This window comes from Neodiprion fabricii, chromosome 6 (assembly GCF_021155785.1).
Source record: "Neodiprion fabricii isolate iyNeoFabr1 chromosome 6, iyNeoFabr1.1, whole genome shotgun sequence".
Classification (NCBI taxonomy): Eukaryota; Metazoa; Arthropoda; class Insecta; order Hymenoptera; family Diprionidae; genus Neodiprion; species Neodiprion fabricii.
In genome coordinates, this window is record NC_060244.1 from 29460501 (window position 1) to 29477004 (window position 16504).

Here is a 16504-nt window from a genome sequence, read left to right on the forward strand (position 1 = left end):
TACTCGGTTGGGCCTGAAAAATATCTGCACGGACGTAAAGTGAAGGAGAAAAACTGCGGTTTGCCATTATTTTTCACTCGTTACGGCTTCAAGAACTCAAGACTTGTCAGCTATCGTTGTAAAAATAATATATTTTCTTTTAATTCCCATCACCCTAATTTCCTGAAATTGATTTCTGATGATTATAGAAAACGAAATATTTAGCAGATTCGAGATTATCAACGGACATTACATTCAGTTAAGAAAAAAAAAAAAAACCAGATTCTGTAGTTGTTAATTTAGTCTTTGGGAGATCCAAGCCCTCTGTTTTTATTTTAAGTTCACATTTGAACGTAGTAATTGAATGGTTTTTTTTTGCTACCCTACGACAAATCTCATTTTGAAAACGGCAAAATTGATTTATCTCGATATTTACCTTTTGAAACGAACGAATTTATTTGCTCAAATTGACGAGACGATTGTATAAACATGACGATCTGTTAAAATTGGTGGAAAAGTGACCGTTGTACGTTGTTTTTCGTCAGCTAATTAGTCGATGCAATCTCATCGAAACGATAATCATTGTATTTATCGTCGTTCGATTCGCCCAAAAAGAAAATATTACAACAAAATCGAATCACTGTAACAGCCAACGATATCACTCTGGAATAATATTTGCGTAATCAACTTCATCATTTTCGAAGAATACACACACATGGTATGAGCCGCAGGTGAAACGAATCAGACGGGCCCGAAATTTGAACATTCCAACAGCGAGAGAGTCCAGAGCGTTTTAACGAATTCTCTTGCCAGCCCTATCCACGCACCCCTTGAAAGTGTAAATTAACGCGTGAACAATATTTACACCTAGACTCACCTTCCGAATACCCGTCCAAACAATTTCACTTAAAAACAAAGCCACGCGTTCTGTTAGCACTGGGAATACGCACCCTCCCACTTTCCGTAACACACATCGACTCTCGCTCCACGATCGTGTTGGCACACGGGGCTTGGCTGATGGTTGCTCGTCACTTCCGAGTAAGTACACAATCAGTGCAATTGTGTGCCAAGCCTCACGCGGGCAGCTCGCAACGTGGATGAAGCAGACGCGATTCCCTTTACGGAAATGCTTAGCCGTGTGCAGGCGAAGGTGAAGGTGGAAGACAAAGGGGAAGATTGACTCAAAGATTGTTTTGCGTCTTTTTTTTCGTTTCTATTTTGCGTGCAGAGGATTCGTCGATCGGAGGTTGTTGCATTTTGAAGCAGCTGTTCCACCGGATTACTCGGTTCGTGAGTTTTAACCCGTGATCAACTTTCATGAGTGGATCTGACGACGACGTAATCGCGAGCGGGAACGGTCAGTGTCCTCGATTACATCGGCGCTCTTGGTACTACCGCCACCTACTAGATTCCGACGCGAGGGCTGATCGTAAAACGAAACGTTCTCCATCAGCGCTAAGACCGTGGCTCTTAATAAGATCTTCTTCGAAGATACGATACGGGCCCAAGCTGCAGCCGATATCGACTTTCAGAATTGTGGAAGGGATGCTGCGCCGCTCCAAAGCTCAAAGCACCGGCCGAACGAGGTGGAGATTTTAATGCCACACGGTCCCGATGCTCGACGTCTCGAGATTTTCAAGCACGGTGCTGCTTTTTTTCAGAACTTCGTTGTTTTTTCTCCTTTAACGTTCCGATACATTGGGGTTGGATGTGGACGGAGGGTAGTAGGAAGAGGAAGATAAGCACGTGGAAACGTAAATGGCAACGATGGTCTGTTGAATAATCCACGAATTCCTGTTACAGAAATGAGAAATCAGAGGCGAGTGTATCCGCAGTAGTACGAGTATGTATACCGCGGCAGAAACATAGAGGAGAAAGTAATAACCCGACCCAGTGAAATTATGGTAGCTATAACATGACGACGTACTGCAATCCGTCAAATTAAGCTCTCGGTAAAAAGATCGTTGAGAAAAGTATGAAGGTACGAAGAAGAGTCGAAAAACATATGAGACCATTTCCAAAGAGGTACAGCTTCGGGGGCTGTGAATGTCGATGAAGTAGAAAACGAGTTTAAAGAGTCCGACGGTGTAACAGCTTCGTTTCCATTCGGTATCACTTTTCGATATATCGTAAGGCAAGGTGTTGGGCTCCCCGTTTTAAAAACGTGAAAAATCCCATATCCGAACGTCATTACTTCTCAATTGCGGGAGTTTCTACAACGATCGCGAATCCTCCAATCACAGGAAGGCGACCACGACGATTCGGTCGCGGCGAGCGAAGAGGTCCCTGGACAAAAGTAAGACGAGGGTGAGATTTTCGCGGAAGCAGCACGAGCAGCGGGCAGGAAGAGGGTGTCTAGGGAGGCGTCGCGACGCACGTTGTCATCTCCATATGCCGCCGCCGTGCCGTTGGACGCAGCTCGTTGGTTCTCGGTTGACTTTGTGCCTCCGTTTATTAAATTCATTTATCAAGTCGCATAAAATCAGGGTAGTGTGTACGCGTTGTGGCCCACCTCCGGGTCTCTAATTGGACGCGTTAAATATATAAATATAATTCCGACCCCCGGGTGCGAATATCTCGTCGTGAGAGCCTGGTTGGGAGCCACGTCGGGTGAAGCTATTACCAGCCAACGTGTGCGGGTGTGTCTGCCTCTGTGTTTGTGCGCGCACGTTGCACGTTATCTGCGAGTTGCGACCGAAGTTGCCTTTCGCTCGTATGCATGAGCGCCGGGGGTGAACGAGGTGGGGAAATAAGAGGAGAGAGAAAGAAAAAAGAAAGGTGAAAATAAAATTGTGAAAAAGGAGGATCATGAGCCGCGCATTGCACTCGAGATCCTCCGTGCATAAGCAGCCTTCGTAGTGTGGGTGTAACGTACGCGATCACCTTGAGACTGAATGAAAATATTCTTCAGGAAGGGTGATGTGGCGTCGTGGTTGAAAACCACCTGCACCCTGTAACGCAGCGACGTCGAGACGTCGCGCATCTTTTCACGGCACCTGGGGGAATGTTATCAAATACCTCTTCTAAGCCCAGCGATATACAACGGAGGCTGCAAGTATTAAAAGCTGCGCAATGCGCATGCATATTTTTACCCCCGAGTAGAAGAAGGGAAATTTGAGCTTTACTCATTTTGACAGTCCATCAAACCTCGTTTGCCGTACCGATGAGATGCACCGTAACGTCATGGAGGCTACGACGATGTGGAAAGAATTTTTCCCTCTATATTCTTGGTACATTGCATATGCATGCGCATGTAGGTACATGTATACGGATCGAGTTTACATCGCGTCTTGTACTCGGTGGAAAAAAACGACTACGACCTCCGAACAGGAAATTTTTTCAGCCTGAACAATTTCACGCACACTCCGTGATTTTTGTTCACGTTTTAATTCGGCGGTCGAGTTACAAGAACGTCATTAGGAGTATCCGAGGAACCTTAAAAACCTCTCGACACAGATTTCGCGTACAAATGCAACGCTGGTTACGTGTAATTGAGAGTGGCGCACGCTCGCATTTCCCCTAAATTACACCCCGCATGGGCGACACGTGTCGAGGTCGAACTCGCAATGTCGTCAGCTCCCTCGGCCAACGGGGTGAAATCCATAGACACGGCGACAACGAGGCCTGTGGGATGGCACTCGCCTTCTCAAAGGGCAGAAAAAGTTCTCGGTAAAAAAAAATAACGGAGCAGCAATAACCGCCACGAGAAACGAACAATAATCATTTGACTACGAGAGAATCGAGGGCGCGTCAAGGGAACGTCTCCGAACGCCGGTATATTTATTGCGTCGACAGATAATTCCGAACACGTATTTATTTGTTTATATATTTGTTCATCCATGTTTCAGGATGCAGCTGCACGTCGCGACGCGATACGCGACAGAATAAAAGCTGCAAGTATCCAGCGCACGCGTGTGCAGCAGCTCACAGTTTACACGTGTGATTCACGAGCGGAGACGCTTATGTGAACACTGGGCTCGGCGCTTCTGTTAATGCTAGAACCGTAATTCAGGATACCGCTGTGCCTGGGTCAAGCCGATGATGTACGAGTCTCAAAAATTTACACGGTACATGAAATTACAGCGCTCCGTGTATACGCGGGCCTTATACATGCGGCGTGTAAATATAATGGCGAAAAGGGAACTTATGACGTACAGAGTTATTTGTAACAATCTATTCTAAACCGTGAAAAATTACACTTCATTGTCATTGAGGAGGGAAAAGGTGCTATGTGTTCAAATTAAATGAAAACAGTCCGAGCGTGAGGAAGATGACAAACAAAAAGCCTCTCTCGAGCTGGCGGGAATTTCTCAGCTTTCCTAATACTCGTTTTTCAATTTTTTTTTTCAACCATATTTGCCTGCAGTTTTATGGAAAATAATTTATTTTTACATGAAAATGACGTTGATTCGAAAAGGCTAAAATCGGTAATGTATGTCGGCTGCAATCCGTAATGCGCAGAAGTATAAAGTCAATATTTTTTTATCTCGGCGTCGTTTCGGCAGCGTAACCACCTGCAGGCAGGGTTAAGGAAGGTCTTATCACGTATTCGCGATAGGTACCGTAATACCCGCACCGTCGAAGGCAGTCAGGGGTTCTCAGCCGCGTTACATGCATCATAAATAATTCAGACTGACGTGAGAGCAATGCGAGCATTGCGGGCCGTTCGGGTTCCAAAGCGGGTAAAGGAAATCTCAAAATCCTGAGGGAGAGATTATAATAATCCCGCAGCGTATGCCCTACGGGCACGTGATCCAGCGCATGCGGGAGGCGCGGCGTTTTTTTAAAAATCTAGGCCGCAAGCGCAGCGCTAAATAAAAAATCACATCGCCGATCTCGGGCAGAAGGGATCGTAAAAAACTGGGGGGAACGATTGGCGGAATACGGGAATGCTTGCCTGCGTGCGTGTGTAAAGGTGCAGACGCGTCTAATCACGCGCCTCTGTGTGAGGCGGCAGATATTACACGTGGCGGAACGTGGCCGTATAACCGCGGAAGCGGGAGGAAGAGGCGGAGGGAGAAACGAAGGCGGCGGTTCAATGATATGACGACAAACGGGGAGATACGGATCGGCCGGGCAGAAGGAAATCGAGGCACAATTGCCTTGCCCTAAATTAGGGTCTGTCCGCGAGACGTGTCCGGGCTTTGCCGGGTATTAAAGGGGAATAAATTGTTGCGAGCGCCACGCGCGTACGGAGAGAAGAGAGGAAACTTTTACCTCGGTTTCTCGTTTCTCTATTATTATTACCCACTCTACGTGTGCATATATATGTATATATATATAGACCCTGCTGAATATTCGGTATACTTGTTACTCTTACCTTATTTGCACTGCGATACATTTCCGATCGGTTGAAAAGTATCGAGGGCAAGGTACAAGGGAGAAACATCCCGCGCCCCGAAGGTATTGTTCAAAACTACGGAATGTATATTCAGATCTCTTCAATTTTAAATCAGGGGGGACGTCACGGAAACCTATTATCCGTTTTTATTCCCCAAAGGTCCGCCGACCATATTTCATAACAGATCTACGTTTTTCATTGTTCAAGAAACAAGGACTCGTAAAATCCCAATTCAGACTTGAATGATATTAAATTTCTGTGACATTGAGAAAAAAAAAACAAGCATGAAAAAACATCCGAAGAAGTCGACCAACCCGTGATTAGATCTACGTTAGCTGCTTTGATTTTTCATTTCAAAGACGCCAAATACTTCCGTCCATTTTTTAAATCCCGCAGCCGCTCGGCCCGCGACTTCTGGATCGTAAACCGAAACTGCCGAAAACCCTTCGCCCACTTCGGCAGACATGATAGGTACGTCTGTGGGGACCACGGGGTTTGGTTAATGCCCGGTGACCAGGCGAGTCGCAGGGTGTGTCACCGAGTCGAGGACGTGTTATTCGTCGGTGAAAAATACCGCCGCGTCACGAGCAAATGCGAGGCAAACGACGATAGCGTAGGAATTACGCGTCCCATCCAGCGGCTGGGTTCGGGATAGATTAGGCGAGTTCCCGGGGGAGGTTTCGAGGGTTGCGGGATCGGCGAAAAATCGGGCCGATTCGGCGGCACGTGCACTCGGCTCCCGGAGCTTTTTAATCGGGCTAATATTCCGGAAGCGAGCGTCAACGGCGCCGCATCCGGTCGACACGCGGTGGCACCGCAGCCGAGTAAGAGGAAGGAAACCGGCCTCGGTATGCGCGTGAAAGGGCGCGTGCGAGGCCAGCGAATGACTCGAGCTTACATTAACTTGATTAAAGCGCGGCGCCTCCCCGACTCTTTGCCTCTTGTATTTCAGTGACCGGGATCCGGTTCCTCGGCGGACGAAAGTTAATCACGCTCCAGGGACCCTCTCGCACTGGCTCCCGGCCTTTCCCAGAATTCCGCATTATTTCGCTGCCCGCCAAAGGTATTTCGATCGCCAACACCGGTCTCTGCTACTCTTTAGGAAGGACACCGGCACCGCCCGTAAGCGATTCATGAATGGAACGATTATTTATAGCGCGTTTTGCTACCAGCGGCAATCCTTATTTACAGACTTTCCTCTTCCGGTCGGTTGAGCTTTCGTTGATTACGTTCATCTATGTAGATGGAAACCGCTTGAAGTTCAGTCAAGTTACCGGTGATCATCAGAATTGACTGCCAATTGGTCGAAAAAAATTTTTACTCACTTCTATCAAAGTCTTATCTCGAATTCACCTCTGAAAAATAGAAATTTCAACGTTGCCTTGGATTTTTTTTTTTGTTTCGACCTGACATTTATACACCAAATATCCGACAAGCAGTCGTTTAGTTAAAATGGATTTAGATATTTCAGTCTGAGAGTTAATTTTTCTTTCACAGTTCTTAGAAACGAGTTTTCCGTTTCCACGGAACGAGAGTTCAAAATCTGTATAAACCCGTACAACACGATACTAAAAATGCTGCAGAGACGTTCAGCGTATAATTAAAACACTCCCGCGTTCCGAAAAGGCCGTAAAGAGGTCAATTAGTACATCTGCAAATAACAGCATAATCTGAAAGCAAATCTGACCTCGCACCCCCGAAAACCTTATCCAGATTCTGATAATAGGGTGTAAACAAAAGTTTGCTTCGGGTTCCACGCGACAATCTCTTCCCTTCTCAGAATCGATAGAGTATTTTGAACGACGGCACATCGCTGTTTCCGCTGCATTGTGTGTGCTTGCGGATTTCTGCACCTAGGTTACGAGGCATACGCACACGGCGGTGTTACACATACGTGACAGGGTCGCGGTGGGCGCGTATTACTCGGGATTCTCTTCCCATGCTCGACACGTTTGCCCTTACCAGACTGCCGATAAGTATGGGAAAACGCAGAGCCAGGTAAAGCGCTCTGTTATTTGCCAGGATGATCCGCTGCTCAATATCAAACAAGCCCACGTCAGCTTTTGCCCATAACTGACGCCCCGGTAATCCCAGGGTCATGATCGAGTCCACATCCTCGAAATCGATCGTCGCGTAGCGAAACTGGAATTTAAGAAATTTTCGACTCGGTTTTTTTCACGTTAGTTGTTGCGCATTCTGGGCAGGCCGATGCAAACTGTTTCGACGCCGCTTCCAATCTCGTGACGAAGCATAAAAATTCTTTCAACCTTATCGCGACGCGGGATTGTCCGCCCTCCAATTACACGAGTCTCTCGTTTTGCGAAGGTGTGCGAATTCGCGGGCGCACGCAGAGAGGTAAACTCTGCTGTGAGGGAATAACGTTCGCACGAAATTGCGAAAGCGGTATGCGAACGAGTGATGTATCAGATCCGGACGGCTGCTGCCGCATCCGTTTTTCGAGAAGGGAATCACGCTCCGTTGACGTGAAGTGTAAAATGACGAAAAAAAAAAAAAAACAGTCTACAGCGTGGTATGAAAAAAAAGTCTGGAATTTTCATCCTAGTTATATTGGCCGATAAATTCGATTCTACACGGTTATCGACAGTTCCGTTCGGTGCTTGAAAAACTTCACCGCAGCCGGTTCGGGGCGGAAGGCTTTCCGAGCTTTCGGCGAACCGCGACAAGGATCGTAGCGTCGAAGTTAATGTTTGCCAACGGAGAACAGACGCTTCGACGTCGCTGTTCGTTCCTGAGCTGCTTCAAGCCCTGGTACACAGTGGAACGGATTGTACGATATTCACAGAGACGCTCGTCGGCTGCCAGCCACCCAGGTGGATTGAGGTGTCTATAGAAGCGGGAGGCGCGGATGGGTTTGCTTTATTGTGTTAAAGCCTGCCGCCCTGTTGCATAAACGGAATGCGCAAGTGGGCCACAATCAGCCCGTAGGATTCATAATGCAGGGAAATGACCCTGGATTAAGCTCAGCTTCGCTATCCGGAGTTTGCCCGTCCGACTCTATTAAACGGACGAGGGTCGATCCGCCGAAGCCCGGGTGGTTGGTTTGCCGTTCGCCTGTTTGCGCCAAAAACTACCCAGGATCGTTTCAACACTTCGAATTGCGATTGAGCGTAATCCAAACCTCGCTCTCAATCCTTCCGATATGTGATGTACTCGTATATGTGATGCCAACGGCATCCCTCGATCATACATCTGTACTCGTCAACCATTCGAGGAGCTGACTGTAGCTGCGCACTCTCCTTCGCAAAAAACTTTCAAGGGAGTTTTTGTAGCCTCAATTTCGAAATCACTACCCAGCCGGGTAGCTCGAGCTTTGAAAAATTTCAAAGACGTGGCGTTGAAACTAAAACTGAAACTGAAACTCGCGTCTCTCGTCAGTACCGCGTCACGTACAGACTTCAAGAGTAAAAGATGCACTTTGCGAATAACGTGTTCGGGTCGGGACGAAAGTTTCGACTTTGAGAAAGGCGGAAGCTAACCGTCGAGCTTTTATTCAGCCAACCTCGCGAATGCGAGGTAAGTGAGTGAATTTTGCGCGCGGAGTGATTATGCCGGGAAATGATCACGAAGGTGGTTTCATCGCATTATATAGCCTGAAACGGTTTCACGGCTGTTGAGCAGCACACGTTTGTTCAAGAATTATTTCTGGAATGTTGGTTATGGCTCGTTGATGTACCAGGACCCTCGCTCTAGCGATCCGCCCAGCCGCTTTATGATTCCGTAGCTAGCCAGCTGGCACGATAATTCGCAACTGCGCCCCGGGCTAGGCAAACAAAACGTGTTTAACCAAGAGAATCTTGATTCGAGAAAGAGGAATACTTTTACCGGCGGTAAAACGAGGAGCGCGTTCATTCTTTGGTGCAACGGACGTTTTCTCGATGGAAGAAAATATCCGAGAAGTCAACTTTCCACCGAGTTCCGCTACGTGGTTACATCATTTTATAATAACGTTTAAATTATGAACCCCTCGCGGCGGGTATTCGTTTCGAATTGATTCTCGGAAGAGATCGGAACGCCGTTTCTCCGCTGCCAATTTCACCAGGAACATGTAAATTGCCGGATGACGCGGTCCTCCACGGTTCAGTCGGCACGCCGTCTTTACTCTTGTTTTTCTCCCTTCGTCAAATCGAGGCTAATTAATTTCCGCGCCGACCGCCCTCGTAAACTCAATCGAGCAAATCGATCCGCAAACATCAGAGAGCCGTCATCCCCGCTTTTGAGTTGCGGCCAAAAACGGTTAGCTGCCCGATATGTTTGTCAAACCGTTTACGCAACCTTCGGTATATGTCCCTCGCGCTCTCCTGATTCCAACAAACTTTCATCTCGAATACGATTGACGTATATGAGCGGTAATTAGAGACTCGAGCACCGGTCTCGAAATTCCCAATTCACCCGGTGTACGCAACGTACTCGATCAAACTTTCATTTGATCAAACGGTACACACTAGCGTTGACCTGCAAGTATCGAGCAAACAAATTTCTCACTTACTACTTGTGTCCTGCTTCGGCTGATTGCCAGGAGACGTCGCCCAGTTGACTTTCATTTCCTGAAACAGACATTAAGGGATGCCCGTTGTTAGTCCGGCTATTGCACGATATTTTTGATGAAATCAAGGCGTGGAAAATGAGGAAACCAACGAAAGATGAACTCCCCGTCACTTCGTCAATAGTCAAAAGCAATCAAAAGAGTGCGCCCTGCGCCCGTTGGCGCTTTAGTCTCGAACCAGGACTCCCCTGAGGTTAGCCTACGGCGTGTTATTATCTTGCGCTTGCCGAGGCGAGGTGCAAGCGCCGCGAATGTTTGCTCGAACGTACACGGCGTGGTTGATAGACATTTTTCCGATAGATCGGCCGATAGCGGCCGGGGTGGTTTCGGCCCGCGGGTGTATCGGTATGGTTGGGAAAAATGAAGGTCGACTAAAATGCATTGCAGGATGTGCGAGGCGAAGCGATTTCGACGGGCCATTTACACTCGCGCGAAGAGTTCTCGCCGATGGAAAACCGAACAAAGAGAGATTCTTTCGAGATCTCTGAAGTCGGGACGGCTCTTTGCATCCGGTCTTTGTCTCCTTTTATCCTAAAATCAAATAACAAGAGACCCCGGCTCTCGGCTTCTCCGCAATTTCTTTCTTGCGATCGACCGGTCAACTGCGCTTTCACATTCAACGTACAACGACGATCGTGCGAATTGAACCCGAGCCATCGTCTCTCTTAAACGCGTTTGAAGTCATGCAGCAGCAGCTCGAGGATTGATTCGAGATATCGCGTTCCTTCATTTTCTCCGCACAAATTCTTTTCCGGCAAGAACGATCCGCTGCTTTACAAAAGTTTCATTGTATAATCGCGTGATGGGAAATTCTCCCGACCAGCCGTGAACCGATTGGCGAAAAATGAAGAAATTGACGAATAATCGAGCTTCTTGGAATCCGAATGACAGTTTTCAATTCCTGCTGTAATTACGAGTCGGAGAACGGCTCATCGGCCCGAATGGCGTTCGGAGTTGCGAAACGAGGCACAATATCACAGTGCAAAAGCGATCCGTGTACGAGCTTGTAACAAATCAGCTTCGCGATACGTGCCGAAGTTGAGATGCACACCGAGGACTGATTATCCGCGTAAATTTAATTACTTTGAAGTGGGTTTAATACGGTGATCGGATTTCTCTGTTCTTCCCCCGTTGCAGATCGTCTCCGAGATGCAAGCAGCAGTAGCTGCACAATGTACTGCGCTTCGACAACGCAAACAAACTCGAGAAGTGGAGCAGAACTACCGAGAGACGCGTGTCACTTTCACGAATACACCGTGAATACGAGTTGTTCCGGATGTTTACGTTTACCTTTAGGACGGGTTAGCTTCGGATATCACGTGAAATCCTTGTAATACCAATTAAAGGATTCAAGACAATTATGTTCGAACGAGATTCAATCGTGATCAAAGTAACTAGAAATATGTTTAACTAGTTGACTCGATTGGTTGTTGACATGAAGTTTTTACTGAGAAAGTGAAACTTTAAGGTATCGGAAAGATTGGACGTGGGAAATACGGATAGAAAACTGAAGGATGCGGTAAATGTTAGCGGAAAACATTTGGAAACCAGATGTGCGGTTGTAGATTACCTCTTGAAGCATACAGCGATGCAATACCGGATGTCTGCCATGTCTTCTGCGAGAAAAAAGCTATCGGGACGTGAAAACGCGTACTATGGAAATAGCGAGAAGCCTGTATGCGGGAACTCGGGGTTCGAAGACGGATATTCAGACATCTTTAAGTGAAGAAGCTCGCGACACGCGCGCTCGGCACCGGGTCGAGATTAACACTGAACTCCGAGCCGCGAGGTGTAACGTCTACACAAACATTATTCCTGCCCTTCAAGAATCTGTTTACCGTCGTGATTCCGAAACTCAAGGAGAGTTACGTGGATGGTGTTTGTCACCACAGCAAATGCTACACGGACTTGAGTTTCACACGCTACGTATGTGAGTACATTCGCGGATGCTTCGGAGCGATACGTACGTAGGATTTTTGCCGCGTGCGTGAATTTGACGATCCTCGCGTTAAAAGGTCAAGTACGCGGACTTTGACGAGTCTTTATCGAAAACGGAAACCTCGCGATGCGAAGAGATGGAGAAACGGTGTAGCCGCGGAGTTATACGATCGTGACGATGTACTCCGAATCCTCGGTTCCGATGCTTCTTTTCATTCATTCGTTGCTGTTATAGCAGGGGAGGAATTGCGAACCTCTGTTATATACCCCACTTTGTTTGCAAAGGCATAAAACCAGCCGGTATAGGTATTTTCGAACGCTATGCGATACCGCCTCGGGTCTCCGCTGCATCCGAACGGCACGATGCCAGCTCAAATGCCGTTATTCCAGATCAACTTATACCCGTACTACGGATATCAATTATTATTACTATTGTTATGACTATTGCTATAATCGCGACTCTGTCGCGTTTGAAAACACCGGCTGGATATAACAACTCCGTGTATAACTCACGGATGATGTTTGTATATGTATATCGTGTATGAATGAACGCGTTGTTACGCCTACCCTGAAAACCTCCTCCCAAAAACTTGAGGGTGCAAAAACGATAACGCGTTATTACGGTTTTCGCGATCGTATTGTGAGAGAATACATTCACAGATCGATATCTCGATAAGGAGTATAAGCCATACATTTTCCATGTACAACATTTTTCCATAACGTCAAATCGTTCCACGAAATATTTAAATATCGCGAATCCCCGTCTTTTCGCAGTAAACGTAAGACGTGACACTGATTTTATGCCTCGAGTCGTGAAATTTTGGTTTCGCAGAGGAACTTATCTCCGGAAAATAATAGAAACAAGACGATTAGTAGTGCACTCGGTGTTTGGTGAGAGTTTCAGTCCTGGTTGGCTTCGACCCCTCTTTTCTCGGCGAGGGCGGGGGGTGGAGGTCTTGGCTCGGAACTCGTCTACGTCGCAGGGAACGAGAGTGACGGAGATACGGAGAGACAAAGAGGCGGCGTTAGAGGCTTATATATTTATGGAGTGTCTATACGGGGTGGTGGAGGACGCGCGTACATAAATAATAGATAGGGGGGGGGGGGTACAATATCTATCCATATTAATGCAGCTTGCTCGCTCGCTGCCTCCGCCTTGCAGCTTGCAAGCTCACCGCCAATGCTACTGCTGCTGCTGCTGCTACCTACTTCGAAAGCGAAGCTACCGAATACGTTTCACGCCCGCTACCTGAAAATACACGGAGATACGAAGGGAAAGCGAGACAGCGATGGAGCAGGAGAGCGAGATGGAATCATAGATACGCGGCATTGATCCGAAGCAAACACTGGGAAGCGAAGTCAAAGTGCCATCTACGTAATTAGACGACAAATAACGCGCTCACCGCCGCCGCAGCTTCCATCTTCCCGGGTAATCAACACGTTCACCTACCTTGGATTCATAAGTAGTTAGTGCGTAGAACATATCCGACATACGCAGACGTGTCGCGTTACGAGACCGCTCGTTATTAGGCCGCTTACCGCATGGCGAGCTCGAGAGCTTTCTATAACTTGATCTTCTTGAAAGATTCACCGCGTGACAAGGATCGAGCAGTCATACGCGATGAAGGAAATTCTTGAAAAAATTCAAATTTTCACCCGCTCTGCTACTCTGGTGAATTTTCTTTTTCGCACACGCTTGATTCAATTCCAATGAATTTATCGATGGAGAATTTTCTACAACAGGAATAAGATCCGAGTTTAAAAGAAAGCACAGCGGTTTGTTGCAGCTTGGAAGGAAAGGCAGAAAAAAAAGCTATTACAATTCTAACGCATGAAAAAAGTATCAAGAGTAATCCTGGCATTAAAAAATGCAACGAATAAGAGGAACAGGATAGCGGCAATTCGCGCTTCCCCTCGCCTCGGAGGTGTTGCAGAAAAAAGTCGAAAACGTAGTTGAAGCGAGTGTAATCAGCAAGTTTTAACATTTGCATAGTATCTGGTTTCGTCGTCGGTACCCACTTTTCTCTTTTCTTTCTCTTTCGACGACACAGCCGGCGGGATATAATTCGCCCTGCAGTGAGACAGGGCCGTACACGTATAGTGTTGGGTCTTCTGTTTTTAACGGCTAATGCACGCGATGCGGCAGTATTTATATATTAACCCCGGAAAGTTTCACCCGGCTGCCCGCGTCTTACCTTCCACCTATTTTCAAGTTTATACGTATACTTTGCTTAACTAGGCGAAGCATACATGCGGAGCCAGCCAGCCGTCGTAAACGCCGCGTCCTGCATCGCATGTGCGGCTATAATATTATTACGCCTAATTTACCTGAGAAAATCAGGAGTGAGTATCAAAACTCGCGACATTCCCGCATCGCCTCGGCAGTCCGACGAAAAATCGCCCGTAAAGAAATTAAGCCGAACAGCATCCTCGGCCGGCTTGGTTACTTCGAGCCTCGACCATTAAACGGCGCTTCTCTCCGAAACATCGGATACTGGGCTGCGTTTAGGTGCCCACTGGTCACATCAATCGAGATAATAGGACAATAAATACCAACGATATCGCTTTGCGGCCCGGCGACTTTCCGCTGCAGCGAATGAGCCGCGTGGTCAAAAGTCCGGAAGCTTGCAATTTCTAACCGATTTACCGCGGGTATTTATCCCGCAGTAACTCAGCCTTCGCCTTGGTACGCCGAGAGAAGGAAGAAAATCACAAATTGACCCCTGTTTTCTCGTTTCTTTTTTTTTTTTTTCACTCTTGCCGAGACGGATTTTCCGCTCACGTTGTATAGGGTGGTCACACACCTGGAAAACGTGGAACCGTCAGGGGATTTTCAAATTGAGCATGCAAGAAAGTGAAGATATTAGTTTTTCATCGTGGGAATTAGAAATCCTTATTTCAGGTAACAAGTTTAGTTTTTTTCATCGAGAAAACAAGTTGGCTTATACTGACTATCTTGTAGATTGTATTTTTCTTTCTTCAATTCGGATAAAATTTCAACCGAATATGGAGAAGTAATCCGAGCTTACCAGAAGTGGCAATATGTCGGTAAAAACCAGACATTAGGTCCTGAGAAAGCTGGACGTTTCATGGAAATTTTGTCGCCCGAAAAATTTGCGGCTACCCTGGTAGTAAGACTGTGTTGAAATTAAAAAAAGCGTTGCTGAGAAATCGTTTAACGATCCCTGAGGTATCGAAAGTTGGTAACGCGAGGCGTCGCAATTTGTCGAATCGCTTGTTGGACGAGCATGGCCGCGGCATTTTGCATTCCGCATCACGGAGAACGTCTCCGTTTCACCGGGGCGTTAAAAGGGTTGACGATACCCGATGAGAGGATCTGGTTCGGGCGGAGATCAAATTCGAGAGGGGTATCCGCAGGTCGTTGAAACCCGGTGCGGGCAACGTAGAGTCGACGTCGCCGCGGTATTAAAAAGGTCAGACCCATCCGGCTTCTGGGTCTGTGTGTATTCAGGGCGGCGTTGCGCGGCGTGTCGGGACGAGGTGAAAGAATGTAATTACCGAGGATCAAAGTCAAGAGGCACCCGGCGACGCCGACGCCGTCTTGGAATTTAAATATCGACGTGAAGAATTCGACGTCGAATTCTCCAGCGAGGCGGGCGTCTCGAGCCTCCGTTGCAAGGATCAGCCACCGTCACACTCGACTCTCTGCATCCTGCGACGCCGCGACGCTAAGGGTGGCGGCGCAGCGACGCCTCGGCGTCCTCCGTCACAAAGAGAACCGCCGCCTTACACGATGGTCGGGCAAAGGTGTTCTTTACTCTTCTATAATACGATACGTTGTCTCTCGTTCCTCACGTTTCGGATACGTCGACTCGCCCCACTTTCTCCCATCGTCCCTTGAAGTTGAGACACTTTTTTCCCTCTCCCTCGCTTTGAAACGGAGAGAATCATGTGCGCTAGGTTTCAACTCTCCATCTCCTGAAACCATCTTCGACACGTGCCTGTTACGTATGAGTTTATTATACATATATATGTATGTATATATATACATATGTATTTGAACCGCTTCGCCTTTAAATGTCACGTGAAACTTGTACGCTCGATACTCTCGGCGTTTCAAAAAAATGCAGGAATGAAAAATTTTTTATTTCCAATAAAACGTGCGAGTTTTTCATGTTTCACAGGTGCAATCGGCACGGTCGAATTAGATCTTGAAGAGGCGTTCCAGAATTTTTCAATTCTTCAATACTCAACCCTCGATTCTCGGAATTTGTCAAGATTAACACCGACTGCCTTCGGCGTTAATTAATTCATCCTGACAATTTTTCTGGATGCGAGTGAGGCGGCGTATTTCCATTCGAAAACGAGAAGGAGCCGGTTGTTGTACAGCGAGGCGTCGAAGAAGGTGAGAAGGATCGAAATTGTAGCCAGTGTAGTGTTAAGACTGGTGTCCTTATCTCGCGGGTGTATTTTAGGCAGAAGGCCTCGGCATAACAAGTGGATTAATTAAACTCGGCAGTAATAATAAAGTGTAACGGCCCTCTGACGGGGGTTCGTTCGAGGAATAACTAACTGCGCGAGAGTGGGAGGGAGGGGCGGGGGGGGGGGGCGACTATCGGAGGACGTCACTTCCTTCCTCAGGCGAGCGGAAGATACCGGAGTCCCGGCCATCCGAGACACGGTTCACGTCCGCCGCGTTTACGAGCGAAAATTCATCAAAT

At 47.4% G+C, this 16504-nt stretch overlaps 1 protein-coding gene across 3 annotated transcripts in view; it reads right to left on the reverse strand.

The window, feature by feature from the left end:
* LOC124185439 (nucleolysin TIAR) overlaps nt 1-16504 on the reverse strand; it is a 272445-nt gene that overhangs the window by 137722 nt on the left and 118219 nt on the right. For all 3 annotated transcript variants that reach the window (XM_046576218.1, XM_046576219.1, XM_046576223.1), the window contains one exon: nt 9828-9885. In XM_046576218.1, coding sequence (XP_046432174.1) covers nt 9828-9885 — 58 coding nt within the window. The remainder of the gene's footprint in view (nt 1-9827; nt 9886-16504) is intronic.